This window comes from Prinia subflava (assembly GCF_021018805.1).
Source record: "Prinia subflava isolate CZ2003 ecotype Zambia chromosome W unlocalized genomic scaffold, Cam_Psub_1.2 scaffold_31_NEW, whole genome shotgun sequence".
Lineage (NCBI taxonomy): Eukaryota > Metazoa > Chordata > Aves > Passeriformes > Cisticolidae > Prinia > Prinia subflava.
In genome coordinates this window covers 1,319,377-1,337,859 of record NW_026960608.1, presented here as the reverse complement: position 1 = coordinate 1,337,859, position 18,483 = coordinate 1,319,377, and the positions used below count along the sequence as shown (strand labels likewise).

General features: G+C 53.6%; 1 protein-coding gene across 2 annotated transcripts in view; it reads right to left on the bottom strand.

Annotated features, from left to right (window-relative positions):
• The window catches only part of LOC134565001 (NALCN channel auxiliary factor 2-like), a 38,286-nt gene extending 20,296 nt beyond the window's left edge, over positions 1-17,990 (bottom strand). Inside the window, exons 1-2 of one of the 2 annotated variants that reach the window (XM_063424354.1) lie at positions 16,971-17,990; positions 15,891-16,250 (exon numbers count right to left, since the gene is read on the bottom strand). In XM_063424354.1, coding sequence (XP_063280424.1) covers positions 15,906-16,250; positions 16,971-17,735 — 1,110 coding nt within the window. In that variant the 5' untranslated portion in view covers positions 17,736-17,990 and the 3' untranslated portion in view covers positions 15,891-15,905. Of the gene's footprint in view, positions 1-15,890; positions 16,251-16,970 lie in introns of those variants that run through there. The other variant, XM_063424353.1, reaches the window with a different exon arrangement.
• Positions 17,991-18,483: the final 493 nt, after the last annotated feature.

The following is an 18,483-nucleotide window of genomic DNA, read 5'->3' as shown; positions in this document are numbered from 1 at the left end:
GGAAGTTCTCTTTAGTGATCGTTTGATTACTAATGGGACTTCTGGTGTCATGTTTGTCTTTTTTTCTCTTGCAAGGGCCCTGCAGGAGAGGACACAGACACAGACTCCGCCCTCAGCAAAAACTAAAAGGGGGAGATGTGGGCCTGACATTGGTCTGAATTTAGGCTTCAGGCTCTGCCAGTGTCTGTGTGAAAGGCAAGCGAGCAACTTTCTCATGTTAGCCTGAGAAATCTAAAGGAGGAATTCAAACAAACCTTGGGAAGTGAGAAACCATCCACAGGTGATGTTTTTTCCAACATGTTTACTGGAAAGAAATGTTTACTAAAGGGTGTAGACGCTGAATAACCAATCATGTTCTTTGTACCAAACTACTCTATAAAAGTAGAATTTAGAAGAATAAAGTTTGCTCTCATTTTTACCATCATGGAGAGTCATGTTGTTATTTCTGTGCTGTCCGAAAACCATAACAACAATCGTGGCTTGAATGAAGTGACTCCACCATTGAGTGCTGCTGTGCTGGACATGCTGGAACTCCAGTACATGCTGGAATCTAAGGCAGCAAAGTGGTATGCCACAATCGACATCGCTAACGCATTTTTCTCCATTCCTCTGGCTGCAGAATGCAGGCCTAAGTTTGCTTTCACCTGGAGGGGCGTACAGTACACATGGAACTGACTGCCCCAGGGGTGGGAACACAGTCCCACCATCTGCCATGGACTGATCCAGGCTGCACTGGAAAAGGGTGAGGCTCCCGAACATCTACAGTACATCGATGACATCATTGTGTGGGGAAAGACAGATAGCAAGCGAAGCTTTCAAGAAAGGAGAGAAAATTATCCAGATTCTGCTGAAAGCTGGTTTTGCCATTAAGCGAAGTAAAGTTAAGGGACCAGCTCAAGAAATTCAGTTTCTGAGAGTCAAGTGGCAAGATGGACGTCGCCAGATCCCCACAGAAGTAATCAATAAGATCTCTGCCATGTCCCCCCCTACCAACAAGAAGGAAACACAAGCTTTCCTAGGCGCCATAGGCTTTTGGAGAATGCACATTCCTGAGTACAGCCAGATTGTGAGCCCTCTCTACCTGGTTACTCGCAAGAAGAACGATTCCCACTGGGGCCCTGAACAGCAACAAATCTTTGCCCAGATCAAGCAGGAGATCGCTCATGCAGTAGCCCTTGGCCCAGTCAGGACAGGACCAGAGGTGAAGAACGTGCTCTCCTCTGCAGCCAGGAACCAATGTCTGTCCTGGAGCCTTTGGCAAAAGGTGCCTGGTGAGACTCGAGGCCGAACACTGGGATTCTGGAGCTGAAGTTACACAGAGTCCGGAGCCAACTACACTCCCACAGAGAAGGAAATCTTGGCTGCCTATGAAAGAGTTTAAGCTGCCTCAGAGGTGATTGGCACAGAAGCACAACTCCTCCTGGCACCCCGACTACCATTGCTGGGGTGGATGTTCAAAGGAAAGGTTCCCTCTACCCACCACGCCACCGATGCCACATGGAGCAAATAGACTGCCCTCATCACTCAGCGCACCCATATTAGAAACCCGAATCACCCTAAGATTTTGGAGATAATTACAAACTGGCCAAAAGGTGAAAACATTGGTCTCACGGACGAAGAAGAACAAGAACAAGTGACACGTGCCCAAGAAGCTCCACTGTATAATCAGCTGCTAGCAGAAGAAACGCGCTACGCTCTTTTCACTGACAGTTCCTGTCGCATCGTAGGGATGAACCGGAAGTGGAAAGCAGCCGTATGGAGCCCCACACGACAGGTTGCACAAGCCAGTGAAGCAGAAGGTAAATCGAGTCAGCTTGCAGAACTCAAAGCTGTTCAATTGACCCTGGACATTGCTGAGAGAGAGAAGTGGCCAAAGCTCTACCTCTACACTGATTCATGGATGGTGGCCAATGCTCTGTGGGGTTGGCTGGAAAAGTAGAAAAAGGCCAGCTGGCAGAGTAAGGGAAAACCAATCTAGGCTGCTGATGAGTGGAAAGACATTGCTGCTCGGGTAGAGAAGCTACCTGTAAAAGTCCGCCATGTAGATGCCCACATCCCCAAGAGTCAGGCTAATGAAAAGCACCGAAACAACAAGCAAGTAAAGCAAGCTGCCAAGATAGAAGTGTCAAAGATAGACTTAGATTGGCAACACAAGGGAGAGTTCTTCCTAGCTCGATGGGCTCATGATGCCTTAGGTCATCAGGGCAGAGATGCCACCTAGAAGTGGGCACGAGACCGAGGGGTAGATCTAACCATGGACAGTATTTCTCAGGTTATCCATGACTGTGAGACGTGTGCTGCAATCAAGCAGACCAAGCGAGTGAAGCCCCTATGGTATGGCGGGTGGTGGTCCAAATACAGGTATGGGTAAGCCTGGCAAATTGACTACATCACCCTTCCCCAAACCTGCCAAGGCAAGCGCTACGTCCTGACCATGGTGGAAGCCACCACTGGATGGTTGAAAACCTACCCTGTGCCTCACGCTACTGCCCAGAACACCATCCTGGGCCTGGAAAAGCAAGTCCTGTGGAGACATGGCACCCCTGAAAGAATCGAGTCGGACAATGGGACCCATTTCAAGAACAGCCTTATAACAACCTGGGCCAGAGAACATGGCATCAAGTAGGTGTACCATATTCCTTATCATGCACCAGCAGCCGGGAAAGTTGAACGGTGCAATGGCCTGCTTAAAACCACCTTGAAGGCACTGGGTGGGGGGACTTTCAAGAACTGGGAGACTATTTTGGCAAAGGCCACATGGTTAGTGAACACTCGAGGTTCCACCAACCGAGCAAGCCCTGCCCAATCTGAGCCCCTGAGAACAACAGATGGAGATAAGGTTCCAGTGGTACACATGAGAGGTATGCTGAAAAAAACTGTTTAGATTAATTCTGCCTCCAGCAAAGACAATCCCATCCGTGGGGTTGTCTTTGCTCAGGGACCAGGTTGCACCTGGTAAGTGATGCAAAAGGATAGAGACACCCGATGCATACCTCAAGGAGACCTTGCTTTAAAGGGTGAACTACCCACATCATTGTGTCTGTACCATATCTGTATGTATATATGTATATAATTTAAGTAGTGCATGTATGTATATATTTTAAAGGTTTAAATTCAATGTAATAGGTTGGTATGGAAAACAATTCGGAGTAGGTAATGTTGGGGGTTAGATTTGTTTCTTTCTCACAGAATTTTTTCCCATAAGTTGCTAGCAAACTTAACGACAGTGCTTAACCAAAACAAAGAAAGTGGCCAAAGGAGATGGCAGCACAAGGCTACACCTATTGTTTTTGGGTCTCCAGGAGTTTCCCTCAGAGAGGGGAGATAATGCGAGCTTTGGGAAAGGTAAAAGACAGAGCTGGGGGGACAGTTGCTCTCTCTTGCTCTCGGCATTGGAGAGGACAGTCAGGCTGCTGCTCGCTGCAGGAAGAGTTCATGGTCATCACTCCATCTCGTCCTGGGAAATCTACCATCATTTGCTCGTGTACCCAAGAATTCTGAGCTCGCCTTCTCTGGCCCTGCCCCCACCGCCGCTGCTTCTTCGGAGCTTTGAGGCTTTCCTGCTACTCTGTAGCCCTGCACTGCCTTGCCCTAACAGGACATCCCTGACGCTCCAGCAACCAGAGCAAAGCATCTGATCTCATCCACCAGCCCGAGACTTTCCACAGTTCCAGCTTGGTGCTCTCGGAGTCCTGCAGGGGCACCGAGAACAAACTGCCCCAGGCTTTTGTGAAAGAAAGCCCTTGAGTTTCCTGGTTCTGTTTATTATTAATGCTGTAGTTGTTGTTTGTTGTTTTGTCATATATACTAGTAAAGAACTGTTATTCCTATCCCCATCCCTCTGCCTGAAAGCCCCTTTAATTTTCTAAATTAGAATAATTTGGAGGGAGGGGATTTGAATTCTCCATCTCTAAGGAGGTCCTGCCCCCTTCCTAGCAGATACCTGTCTTTCAAACCAAGACACTTGCTTAGATCAACTGGGAAAGCTCCCTGGTTTCCACCCTTGCCCTCTCTGGATTCTTCAGGAAGTGGGTTGGGTTGCAATCAGTGTTCCTGCCATTCTGGTTTGGCTTTTGGCAGATCTCCAGCCCGGCCAAGTAAATATAAGTGACCTCAAGTCCAAAATAGCTCCAGTTTGGTGCTGTCTTCCTGAATTTTTAGCTCTGAAGGACTGGCTGCATGACTGAGAAAGCACACAGAATTTGGCTGCCTAGGAAAGAAGCCAACTTCAGATACCCAATTTATATGGAAGGAGGAGGACAGGCTATCTGTCCACATTGGAATTTTGCAGGTGGGATGAAAAACCTCATCATAAAAGACATTAAAAAAAAACCCAAAATTAATTGGATTTCCAATAGTGAATTCGGGTCCCTGTCTGCTGACACTTCCAGTAGGATCTGGAAGCAGCAGTCAGAGGGATGGCGCTTTCACAGGGAATTCTGTGTCAAATGGGAGTTCTTCCCTGCCTGCACTATTCCCTCTGTCTCCTGTCAGTACCAGGACAGTATTCCTCACCAAACAGCTTTTCCAAAGTCTTTCTGTGTCCTTAGGATTTCTGCACAAATTTGGCCACTTCAAGGCCAGTCCAGTTGCTGCCAATATGTTGGAAACATTGCCACTGCCTGGGGAACCATCCCAGCTACATTTTGGGAGAACCGAGGAACAGGAATGGAGCAGCATTCTCAGGATACACCACCACTGCAGAGGATGCAGTGCTTGGGATAGTTTGGATGCCCACTGGGAATGCCAGCTGTAATTAACTCAACAAACTGTTGTTTTCCCATTTGAACAGGAATCAATGCTTGGGAAGTTTCCCCAAGGAAAATCCTGCTAATGGTACAAATGTAACAAACCCTTTTCCTCTAATTAGAGGGAGGGGTTGGGGCAGCATTCCTAACCCAAAATCCACTTCTCTGGAAGGGGGAGATGCAGACTGGAAGGCAGAGAGGGAAAATAGGGAGTTTTTCCCTATAAAATAACCCCAGAAGGGGACCTGGGAGTGTGCTTGGACCAGAGGTGAGGATCACTCTGCAAGTTGGGCTCTGCCATTATGACTCTCCTCCTTTCCCTCTTCTCACTGGGTGCACCCAGTTCCCAGCAGGGATGGGAAGAAAAATCCCTGCCAGACCCCCAGCCTAGGGCAGCCCCCTCCCCTCCCAGAGCATTCCTGGGACTCACATTTCCATCCTGGCCTGAGAGGAGCATCTGGAGTGGCTGTGCCTCATTAATCTTGGACACAGGGAAATGAGCACTGCTAATGAGCTGCTTGGGCAGTTCTCCAAGCTCTGGCACATCAGGATGCAGCCTGGGAAGTAGGACAGGCTCCAGGGGGAGAGAAGAGCTCCCTTGGAGGAGGGATTAAGGGAATCCTGAGGTCCAGGGCCATCCAGGAGGAGTCACAAACACATCTGCAATGTCCAATTACCACTGTATTCAATTAACTCAACAGTAACAATGTGGAGCTTTAAACCAGCTGTTTTTAGGCTTTTTTTAAAATTCTCCTTGCTATGGGCTGATCCAACATCATCTCTGGAACAGCTGATTTTTGGTTTCTTTGATAGTTCTGGAGTTGTTATCCCTGCCTTGATGCATTCACATGCTCTGGGTTAGGAGAGGGGGGAGAAAAACACCAACCCAACCCTAAACCACAACTGGGCAGGATTATGGGATTTGTATTGTTTTCCCTTCATTTTTAATATAAAGTTGCCTTTTGCTTGGCGATGACAGCACTGGAGCCCCAGCTCCTCCGTTTCCCAACCAGAGGAGTCTCTGCCCATTGTACCCAGCTCCAGAGGGCACGGAATGGCAACTGCAGTGGGCACTGGGATGGGGGCTGCCAGCAGGAATGCCTGGGACATGGATGGGGATGGGGGAATGGGGACGGATGCATGCAGGCTGCAGGGAACGGCACTAGTGGGAATCCCAACCAGAGTGGGTGTTCCTCAAACACCACTGGAAACTCCACACAGAGTTGCTGAGCTGGCTGGCACATGCCCATTCCAGGCTCTCCATTACCCTGCAGCCCACCCCTCTCCAGGGCTGTTTTTCCCAGAAGTTCTCCTCCAGCCATCCCATCCATGACACCAGTTTGCATCCTGCTTGTTGTGTGTTGTTCCGGGCACAGGGGGGTCCGGGTCTGGCACTGACCAGGCTCATCCTCAGGGAAAGTCCTGGGCATTGGAACGTCCCCTGTGCTCCCATACTGTGGCTTCCCACCTACATCCCACAGGACCAGATCATATTCCTTGACCTGAGTGATGAAGTCACTCCCAAATTACCTGGAAGCAACTTGTCAGAGCTACTCACTCACCACTCAATCACCTCATGAAGCACTTGATAGTTTTAAAGTTTAAAAGTTTTAGTTTTCATTTTAAAAATAAAGCATTTTAGCTTTAATTCCCAGTTCTTGGATTAAAGAGACACTCTGAATGCTCCTTCTTTTAGAGGAAAAAGCCCCAAATTTCTCCCTCCAAGCCATTCAAACCCAGTCTGAGACACACAATGACCCAGGTGCTCATTGGTCAAAACTAAGAGAAAATAGCTTTAAAGTGTGATCCCACACACACCTGACACACTCAAGGCCCAGGTAACAACTGCCACACTATGTCACAATATCAGGCAGCTCAACACATGACTTGGGAAGGACTGGAGTGGGAAAGGGTGGGAGAACCAGCACCCCAACCTGTCTCCGCAACCAGACACAATCCCAGCACCCACAGGTGTTGGGCTGGGGGGGTGGCAGTGCCAGCTCCCAGCCCTGGGAATGCTCTCAGGGGGCAAACATCACAGTCACAGCTTCCTGGCTTTGCTCATCTGCTCATGGCACCGAGGGCTGCTGTGTGCAGAGCCCAGGGAAAAGCCTAGTCTCATCCCAGCAGATGCCACATTCCCCTTGGAACAAACCCAGGAGGAAGAGCTTGTGCTCGTGGTTGTACCAAAGCAGGAAGTATTCCCTGGAAGAGCAGAACTTGTGGACTCACTTTGGACACCTCTGGCAGCTCCTGTGCTGAGGGGACAGAGCACATGGCATCCCAACATGGCCATGTGCCTGTGCCTATTGATTAATCACAGTAATTAATGGCACAGCTGGATGAACAGGAAGGCAGTGACCACTGCCAGGCCCTCCTGCTTCCCACAGCCAGTGCCTGTCTCCATGCATGTCACAGGTTGCTCCATGTCCTTGCCCAGCAGTGTCTGCAGCCCTTTCCCTCCTACCACAGCTCCCACTTTTCCCAGTGCAGGCTGGGACGTGGCTGGAGGTTACCCCCTGTCCAGCCACTCAGCCCTGCCCGACCACTCCTACAACCTCCAGCCCATTGCAGGAGGCTCTTGATCCCAGATCACTGCTACAAAACATCCCAATTCCCATGGAATATTTCCATTTTATTATCAAACTCCATCTCGGGGTAGATGCATCCTCTCTCCAAGGGGGGTGAGCACGGGGTGACAGTGCTCTGCTCACAATTGCAAGCTCTTATCCCAGCATTCCTGATGTCAGTCTCCTGTTCAGTCCCCTCTACTCACCCTAGGAATTCCCTGGCAGTGTCTGGGACACGGTGGCCCAGCCATGGAGGGCTGCCCGTAGGCACTGCTGCCAGACCCCAGGCACAGCCAGTTCCTGTCCCAAGATCCCAGCCTGGGAGCACAGTGAGGCCAGAGGGACTAGCATTTCCAGGCTGCTCCTCTGTGCTCCCCTTTCAAAAAGGGTCTTGGCCGGGCTTTAGAGAAAAGAGCAGCTTGTCAGGAAGGCGAGGCCAGATGGAGTGCAGAGGTTTGTGTGGGAAGGGGGTGGACACCAGAAGACAAGGACAAACAGCTGGTGGCCAGGGAGACAGCAGCTCTCATTGGCATTTGGAGGGCTCTGTCCTCGTGACACCACATGCCATGCTCCAAGGTGGAAGACGGGAGACCAGGCATCCAGTTCCAGGGCCTCACTGCACTCTGAGGAAAGTTCTTCCCAATATCCCATCTAACCCTGCCCTCTGGCAGTGGGAAGCCATTCCCTGTGTCCTGTCCCTCCAGGCCCTTGTCCCAAGTCCCTCTCCAGCTCTCCTGGAGCCCCTTTAGGCACTGGAAGGGGCTCTGAGGTCTCTCTGGAGCCTCCTCTTCAGGTGAACACCCCCAACTCTCCCAGCCTGGCTCCAGAAGGGCTCCAGCCCTCAGAGCAGCTCCGTGGCCTCCTCAGGACTCGCTCCAGCAGCTCTATCCTGTACAGTCCCTTACCTGTCAGCCCCCAGTGGGTCAGATACTAGCCCATCCTACCAGCCCAATGACTTAAAAAGTAATTAAAGCCCTCTGCAAAACAAGCTGAACACGATGGACTTGGGGACAGGAAAAGTGAGATCCCCGAAATCCATTAGGATGGCTTGAGCAATTCAATTCCATTAGATCCTGCTGCAGCCAGGGGCTTAGCAGGATTCAAAAGTGGATTAAACATTTATACAGCTAATGAGAACATCCTGTTACATTAGATAGGATATAAAAAACAACGGCAAGACACTTCAGTGTCACGAGCCATAAATTACCCACCAGTGATGGAGGTGAGGGAGAAGTTTCTCCCCTCATCTCCCTTCCAAGGAAGTGGTGAGGTTGGAAAATTGTTCTCGGGATGTTGTGAGTGTCCAGCCCAGCAAGGGCTTTTCACAGCAGGGCTGTCTTGCATCCAATGCCTACGGAAGGGCCCAATCCCGTACTTTGTCAAGAGCCCCTTGCACAGCATCCTGTGAGATCCCACTTGGCTTAAGTGGGAATGGGACAGAGTATAAGGCAGCAGGAGGAACCTGGTCCCTCATGTCATCCTTGTGCACCCCACAGAGATGGGCAAGCAGCAGGATCTGGCCTATCCCCGCTCCCTCATGGAGCAAACAGCGGGGAGACAGGAGCATCCCGGTTCCTGGGCACCTTCCATGGTCACAGGGAAGTGCAGTTTTCCATGCTCATGCTGGGCCTTGCAGCCACCTCAACTTGTGCCCACAGGTCCCTTAAATGCAAGCAAAGATGATTTTGAGATGCTTATCAGCACTCCTGGCAGCTCCTACTGCTGGAGACACATAACAGGCCATGGCTCATGTCAGACGCGAGATCTGCAACCTCTGGTTTTCTTTCCCTGGCTGAACATCACTTGCAGAAATCTCCTGCTTGCTTCCAGCACAGGAAAGCCCCGGGATAACTCTCAGTCTCCATGGTGAGCAGCAGGCACTCCTGGCTGGCATCGCTCCTCAGGCAGCAGTTCCCAAAGGATGTGCTACTGCGGGGAAGCCCCATTTCTGCTGCTCTCCCCTGGAGCAAGCTCAGGACAGACTGGGGCTCTCCCTGTCCCTGTCCCTCTCCCTCATTATGCTCTGCAGATTGGAAGTGCTTCCCCTGCATTCCTATGAGCAAGGGGTGTCTGGAGAATGGTCCCAGGACCATGCTCCGAGCCAGGCTGCCACCCCAGAGCTCCTGGTGCTTCCTGACAGTCTCATTTGAATAGGAGAGCAAGGAATGATGACAAGAAACACAGCATGGCAGGAAAAGACTTCTCCCTGCACATACAGGCAGAGACCATTGTGGATTCCTCCTCTCCACATCCAGCTCCAAGGAATATGACACTGAAGACCAAGAGCAGGTCAGGGAGATGCCCAGGTCTGAAGGGGGTTGAACTTATTACATTAAAGACAGAAACACAGCTCCTGCTCTGCCAGCACTGGTCAGTCCTTCCCAACCTGTGGCCGTTCAGGAAATTCCACTTGCCTCCTCTCCCTCTGTAACCACCAGCAGTGGGGAATGCTTGGGACTGGTGCCTGCAGGCACAGGGTGTTCCAGGCTCCCTGATCCCTGTTGGCACACCCCTCACCAGGAAATCTCCCATCCCAGACACTTCCAGGCCCCCTCTCCAGCTCTACCTTCGCTCTCCTGTCCATCTGCAGCCTCCACCCACCAGCAGTGCTGCTGTGCAGGGATAAGATTCTAGCCAAGATGCCAAACACATGTATCTGTTACTCCCAAGAGGACGAGCAGGGCAGGTGGCATTTCCTTCTTCAGCTAGGACCAGGAACACCAGGATGCTGGCACAGGCAGGGCTCTGGAAAACCAAATCCTTGCCAGGTGAGGCCATTTTGTGCTGCTTTTTTAAGAGTGGCCACGTTGGCAGCATCTGGGGGTGCCAATCCTGCCAGCACTGCTCTTCCTGTGACACCCCAGGAGCATGGCTGGGAGAGAGGCACCAGGGAAAAGCCAGGAGCTGGGAAGAGGAGCGAGGCTGAAGCAGGTGAGCCATTCCAGGCAGGCAGCTGCTGGCTCTGCCCACGGGAATGGGGCTGGAGCAGCGTGGACAGATGGCTACTTCTTGCCCAGGCAGCCTCTGTGTCTCATTCACAGATTTGCTGTCCCTGAGTCATTACCCTTCAAAGGACAGTGGAGCTGAGCTCCTGTGTGGAGCCAGGCATGAGTCGCATCCTAATGGCATCCCGGTGACAGCAGGAATAGCCCCTGGCAACCAAGTATATCCTGCCTCTGCTGCCTGCCTGCCTCCCACCCTGGAGGGCAGCTCTGGAGCCCGAAGCAGAAGAAAAGCCTGTGGGGCATCCCTCGGGACAGGCCTGGGGCTGTGGGATGTTTTGACAAACCCTCTCTGTGTGTGATCCTTGGCACTGCCCAGCACCGGGATCAGGCCAGGCCATGTGTGATCCCTGCTGGGTGCAAATGGCTCCTTTCCTGATGGGAGAAGAATCCTGTCCTCAGGCAGGGATCAGGTGAAGCCCATTGTGAGGGCAGGTCCAGCTGGGTTCAAGCAGACACCCTGTGTATCCTCTCACACCTCCTGGTGCTGGTGTGAGAGGTGCTGCCTCCTCTTCCTGGGATGCACGTGGGGCTGGAAGTCAGTGTGGCACCAGCAGATCTCTTTGTCCATGGGGAGCATGGATCGCTGCCTGGTAGGAAAAGCAGCATGGCAAGACAGCCCTAATCTGGATGACCACAGGCAGCCTGTGACAATGGATGTGCACAGCAAGGGGGCTGATGGTCATGTTGTTTTCCCAGATCTCACATTTTGCCGTATGCGCTGCTGAGCTCCTGACTCCCAGAGCCTTCCCGCACCACACAGAGCAGGTGGATACTTTCTGTCTCCAGCTGCTGAGGCGGCATCTCTGAGGAGCTTGTCCCACCCTGCTGGTGAAGCCCCTGGGCCCACCATGCTCCCAGGGATGGGCACACATGGAGAAGAATCTGGGCTTGCATCTGGCACTAATGGCAGCAGGCACAGCCAGCAGCACATGGAGCAGGAACTGGCACTGGAGCCTGTGGCACTTGGAGCTACTGGTGACAGTTTGATGGAGATAGCTGTCACCCTCCCTCGCTGTCCCTGCACCATTTGCCAACCTGCCTGTTGCTCCATGGAGACCTGCTGCTGCCTTGGGAAACTTGTAGGTTGTCCCCACAGCACCACCGACAGACACAGGTGAGGACAGGCAGACAACAAGGGCTGAGAGACAACCAGCACAAAGGAGACAGCCAAACACTACACAATCCCCCTCTAAATCGCTCTCATTCACACATTGACCCCACCCCAGGTCGCTTCACCCCACAGCACCTGTGTAGGATCAGCCTCCAGCCCACCACACACTCCCAGGCAGCTTGAGATGTCTCAACCCCAAGCAAAGCTCAGGACTGTCCAAGCACCATTTGAGAATCCCCACTCCCACCTGGCTTGCAGCCCTGCCAAATCCCAGTTACCACTGGCACATTCCTGACGCCTCTACATCTTTTATTCCACGGGGTAAACTCCTTCCATCAGTTCAGTTTTTGTTTCTCCTGTTTTCCAAGCCTTGATCTCAGTTTTTAAGCATTGAGGATGTACCAGACACAAGGCACTGGAATTGGGATGTGCCAGAGGCTGCAGCCACAGCACCTGCAGACCAAACCCACCATGGTCCTTTGATCAAAATTCTTTTTACAACTGAATCACATCTTTGTGCGGGGCTGCAAAAAATTCCCTTTGCTCCCATGGAAGGGGGGGAACAGGGAGCCACACACTTGGCTAAGCTCGTGCATGTGCTCCTGCTCAAGCTGCCAAATGACTGTGCTGATCTGCTGGAATTATTTTGGAATTCACTCTGTAACATTTTTTCACCTCATGAAATGCCTCACTGGCCAGGCTGGTTCTGGAGAAGCTCTGGAGCTGACACAGGTGTGTGGGAGCAGCCTCTCCCTTCCCAGGTACTGCTGCTCCTGGTGCACCAAATGCTCTACAGGAGACCAGGTCCAGGGTGCAACTTTGCAGTCACCTATCCACAGTCTCTGAAAGCCTCACTGCTAAAGTAACTCCCTTAAAAACGCACAAAGTTTTGATGAAACCACTTTTGCTCTGGTTCTCAAGGGACCTTCCCTCCATTCAAGGAGCCATCCAGGCTCAGAGCAGGAGTGCACCAGGTTGAGAAGCATTTTGGATAAGCCCTGCCCAAAAAAACCTTAACTTGAGCTAATTTTGTGAAGGTAAAATGCTGCTTTGGTTCTCCCAAGAGGTGTCCCTGGCACTGGGATAACCCCAAGACATGGTGTTCCCAAAGCTCCTGACACCAGTGGGCTTGGGTTTCCAGAGGATGTTCCACAAGGAGGGATGCTCTGTAGGGATGCTGATTGCTGATGCTATTCCTGGTTAAACAAGAGCCAGAAAACAGGACCCCAGAGGGTGCTGAACCTGAGCACTGGGGATTTGCTCCCTGCTCTGTGTGGGCTGTGCCAGGGGTGATGCCAGAGCAGGAACAGCCTCCATTTCTCACCACATCACCATGTACCCACAGCACAGAAACACCAGCAAAGCCTTGGGAGTGAAAACCTGCCCTGCCAGGGGTACTGGGGAAACCAGAGGTGCAGAACCAGTTCCCACAGCCACGGGCCCATGCGCAGAGAAACCTGATAATCTAATCACATCTGAGATGCTACAGGTCCTGTCCAGCCCAGCCTGCCCAGCTCTGCTGCCAGCTCCCTCCTGCCTGTCAGCCCTTCTCTCACCACAGCTTTGTTTCTTGCACCCTAATGACTCCTCAATTCCACAGGCTTTGTCCCATAGATCTTGATTTGCCCCAAGACTGTTGGGAGAGGGCACTTTCGGGAGCTGTTGGGGTGGGAGCCAGCATGCAGAGCCTTGGCACGAGCAAAGCTCTCATCTAGTGTCTGAGCCAGCGCAACACTGATCTTTTCCTGTTTGGAAAGATGGGAAAAAGGCACAAATGAGCCCCAAGCATCTCTTGGAGCATTGCTTTGGAGGGACAGCGATTTCCTCCTGCACTAAGTGCTGCAAAGCCTGGGCTGACAGTTTGAGTTCTGCTGCTGCCCCACATTTCCTGATGGATATTCGAGTCCAACATCCACATCCCCAGGCTGTGGCCTTCTCAAGCCCCTTTGGAGGATGCTCCAAAGTGTCCCCACAATTGCTCAGTGCACGAAGTTCATTGTATCTTGCAGTGACAAAGGGTACAAGTCACATAGCAACAGGTGAGATGGAGGCGGCCGGCAGCTGTTCCTGACTCAATTAGTGACTTTTCCCTCTTATGTTCAGAAAAACACAGGTGTTTTCCACCTTTTATCCACATCATCCCTACCTAGCACCATGACCCAGCAGCTGGCAGGCAGATCCTCACAGCACAAGGTGAAATGTATTTGAGAAGATGGATGAACCTATAGACCCAGTTCCCTCTTTTCCTCCTGTCTGCAGGATGCCGGTGCCCCTGTCCATGAGTGTCCCTGTGAGAGCCAGACCCCCAAAATCCCACCAAATGGGAAATGCAAACAATAAGCCCCAGAAGTGCATCTTCATGGTTTACTGTCTCTCAGCCACAGGGATTTTTGGGGTTAGTTGTAAGAGTAACAAATAAAACATTTCCAGGGAGTGATTTGGAAGTTGATGGTGCTGTACAGGAATAACAACATATGCAGAAAGTGGGATCTGCACAGGAATGATCCCCAAGCAGAAAATAAAAAGGGAGAGTATTACAGCACTGAGTAATCTCAGCAGCTGAATTACACACAGACCCCACCATTTCATGGGATTCCTATCTCCCAGGGAGACTTTGGTCCAGTCTTACCCAATCTCTGGGCACAGACAGATCCGGGGTTGGGATGCCTAGGATGCTGTTTCCCCTCCCAGCAGCACCTGCCTTTTCTCTGCAAACCTGAGGGCAGATCTCAAGATGATTTATTAACAGGGAATTGTGTGTCTCCTGAAACCAATCCACAACACTCACATGCTTCCAAACTTTTAGCTAGGGGTCAAACCTGCTGCCATAGGAAGGAACTGGCAGCTCCAGTTGGGATTTGGTGGTGTTGTTGTTTGATATGAGGTGGAATAAAGAGCCAAAATCACCGGAGTGGTTTGGCTGCCACAGAGCTCCCTGTGAGCTGTCTATTGAACCACACTTGTTAGGCATCAAATTCCAGAGGGATCCATGGCTCTGCAGAGGGAGGCTGTGTGCAGGTGAGCTGGAGCTGCTGTGCTTCCTCATCTTCAATTTTCCATCTGTTATTATGAAATGGCAGGGATGCAAATGGGAAGCAGCACTAACCCTCCATGCACAGCCCTGCTCCCATGGTCCCATGTACCAGAATTATCATCTAAATCCTGTTTCTCCAGCTCCAGAGTTCTTGCAGCCAGAATCTTGCTGTGAGGGCTCTGCAGGAGCTCTCACACTGGCCGAGCTGCACATTCCACTCTGGTTTCCTCCACTCCTCTCCTGTTTTCCTGTTATTTGCTCTCAGATGTTATCACCATCAAGCAATAGCCTTGCCATCCCTCCCAAACAGGTATTATCCAGCATCTGGATGGGAATTACAAATTCAAACTGCTTCAAAAATCCCACCAGCCACATTTTTCCAAGGCAATGAGTAACTGCAGTCCCTGCTCAAATCCAGAGGACTCGAAATCAGGCCAAAACTCGCTTGTCACCACAACGCTGGAGGGGTCTGGCATCAGCCTCAATTCACAGATGGGGAACAGCCACTGAGAGAGAAAAGCTGAATCTCATGGATGTGAAAGGCTGGAGTACAACAAATATGGAGTGAATGGCCTTAAACCAAGCAGTCTGATTTTCAGGAGCAACCAGAAGGATGGGAGCTGTGAGGGCTCTGGTGGGAGCATGTAGATTTGGTCACTCCCATGGGAATTTCCTAGTGGGTGGCCCAGGGGAGTATTAACAGGTTGTCCCTGCTGCTCCTGCCTCCTGTTGCTTCCCAAGTACTGCCTGTGGAATGTGTGGCTGGAGCTCACAGATGCTCTAAGGAGGCACGGACACAACACGGAACCAGTTCAAAGGGACGCGTTTTGCCACTACCTCCAGCTCTGCATCTCCTCAGCACATTTCCTGCTCTCCCATCACAGATGTTAAACCCAGGGACACTTACTGGGGACTCATAGAAGCACGGCTCTATTTCTACATACTTTGGAGTCCAAACATAAGGATTATTTTATCACCTCTTTCACTTCTCTCTGTGTCTCCCAGCAAAGATGGAAGCTAAGCCTGAAGTTGGAATGTTTATGCTCCATCAGACATGGTGCAGGGAGATCCTGATCCTGCTGGGCCCCTGGAAACAGGAGCAGCACAATGGACAGCACCAAACTCCCTGTGGAAGTGGAGCAGCAGGACCAAACTACTCAGAGCAGGCTGAATACTACGTCCCTTGGAAACCACAGGGAATTTGGGAAGCAGACTGTAATTACCTGCCTTGGCCTGGGCCCAGAACGCAAGCACAAGCTCCTGCTCAAAGCCAGCTCCTCACAAAAGCGACCCTTGGAGTAGTGGCCAGGATCTTACCAATGTGCCCTTGGTGAAAGACACCACCTCGGTGTCCCAGTGCTGCTCTTGGTGCTGCTCCTGCACTTTCCCAGGGCACGAACATCACTTCAAGAGCTGCCCAGCAACTCCAAGTGTCCCTCAAAACTCCTGTCCCAGAAAAGGAGCGGTCAACCCCATCGTACTGCCAGGGAGGAAGCTCTGCCACCATCCCTGTGGGGACAATGCTGTCACACACCCCAAGACACAGCTCCAAGAAAGGGAAGCAGGTTTAATTATGGAGACCATTGCACTTCCCAGAATGACATCTGGAGGGAGCATGCACAAGTGAGCCAGGCAGCTTGGAGCAGGTAGAAGCTGGAGGCACCACAGGCTTGTAAGAACAGAGCATCCAGCAGAATCACACTGGGGGTCCGATGGAGATCCGTCCACAACTCTCATCTGGGAGAGGAGATGGCTCCATACTGAGCCTCGATCCCACTGATGCTGGGAGACACTACCAACCCATCAGCTTTCAGAACAGGGACTGTGCCCCGGGGCTGGGGACAGTCAGTGACACTGGGGGGAACACCAAGGCAGGAGGCACATCCCAGCACCCCTGGGCCCACTCCCTGGGCAGAAAGGGTGTAAGAGCTGGAAAACAGCTGCTGCGTACAGGGAGGGGGCTCTGGCACCACAGTTCATCTCAGGTCACTGCTGATCTAATAACAGCCAGGCAGAACCCTGAGCTGTCCCAGGAGCAGCAGCAGGTCTGAGGCAAAGATGAGAGGCCCCACACCTGCCCCAGCTCAGCCCCCATATGCATAGGGGTGCACATGGAAAGGGGTGTGGGTGAAGCTGGTAGGGATTGGGGTGTCAGGAGAGGGGTGTTGGGGGTGAGGTGTCAGGATTGGGGTGTTGGGTGTCATGAGTTGGGTGCTCAGACTGAGGTGTTTGGATCAGGGTGTTGGGAGCTGCCTGTGTGCACAGGTGTGAAGGGATGTGCGAGTGCTTATTCAGGCCAAGTCCTGCTTTGCCTTCTCTGTCCCACCACCCTGTCCCAGCCTTCCCAAGGGCTCCAGACCTGTCCCACCACCACTGCCAGGAAAGGTTTAGGGAGCAGAGGGAGACTCCAGCCTGCAGGTAGGTGTGAGAGCAGGGAGACCATGGTTCCCCCACACTACCAAGCCCTCTGTGACCCAGCTCACCCGGGACACCCCCTCGTACCTTGCAGTCCGTCAGGCAGGATCTGACTGAGTACTCTTTCGATTGCAAGTACTTCTCCAGCAAGAGGTCGAACTCCTCGTATTTTTCCTGAGCGTGTTGGTCCAGCCGCTGGTACGCCTGGACGCAGCTGCTACAGGCCTCCCCACCCAGCACCCCGGCCGCCGCCACCACCAGGTCCACCATCAGGTTGTCCAGGCTGCAGTCCAGGCCGTCGGGGCCGGCCATCTCCCGCAGCAGGTCCCAGATCGTGTAAGTATCACAAAAGGAGAGGTTGAAGTTCCTGAAATAAGCCTGCAGGAAGGTCCTTTTGGAGGAGGGCGAGGCGAAGAAGGGCGCGGCGGCGGCAGCAGCGGCGGGGGGCGAGCGCAGGGGCGCGCCGGGGGCCCGCGGGCGCTGCGGGGCGAGCAGCCGGGCGCACGCCGAGTCCAGGTCCCCGCGGGCGGCGGGGCAGGGCCCGCCGGGGCTGCGGCTCAGGTTGCCCAGCAGGGCCTCGCAGCTGCCGCCGCCGCCGCCCGCCGGCTCGGCCGCCAGCAGCGCCCGCGGCCCGCGGCCCCGCGGCCGCTCCCGCGCCCGCAGCTTGGCCCCGGCGCAGAGCCACAGATGGTCGGAGAGGAGCACGGTGAAGAAGAGGAGTGAGGCGAGGGACAGGCGCCATTTCTGCGCTCGCTCGGGGTCGGCCACCGGCTTGTCGCTGCGGCGCGGCGCGCAGCACACGGCCCCGCCGGCGGCGCCCCCGCGGGGGGACATCCAGGCGCCGCGGATCATGCCGGGGGCGCCCGGACGGCGGGCGGGCAGCGCCGCGCTGCCGCCGCTGTCACCTGCCCCGCGCCGCCGCCATGCCCGCACCGCCCCCGCCGCGCCCTGCCGCCGCCACCCACCCCGGCCCCGGCCCCGGCCCCGGGCATGCCCCGGCCGCCCTCACTTGGCTTTCCGCTTGCCCCGGCGCGGTGCCGGGGCCGCGCCGCGCCCGCCGCCGCCGCCGCCCGGCCCCATTGCCCTCAGTCTGTCGCCATCTTCGGCCGCGCCGCCAACACCTTGAGGAGCCGCGAGCGCTGCGCCTGCGCGCTGCCTCCGCTCCGCCGCCACCGGCACCGGCGCCGGCACCGGCGCCGGCCGGCGCTGCCGAGGTGCTGAAGGACAGCTCCGCTCGGCCGGGCTGGGACACCCCCGCACCCGCACACCCCCCCAGCCCCGGAGGCACCTCCGCGCTCAGCCTCGTCCTCGTCCTCACCCCCACCCTGAGCGTCACCTGCACCCTCATCAGCACCTCATCTGCACCCTCAACCTCACCCTCCTCCTCAACCTTTCCCTCATCCTCGCCACCACTTCACCCCCACGGTTGTCCTCACGCTCATCCTCACTTCACCTTTGCCATCATCTTCACACATACTCATCCTCATCCTAACCCTCATCCTCACTTGAATCTTCATTCTCACCTCACTTGAATCCTCATTCTCACCTCACCTCCATCCTCACCCTCACGGACTGGTCCCATCCCCGGTGTCAACAGGTC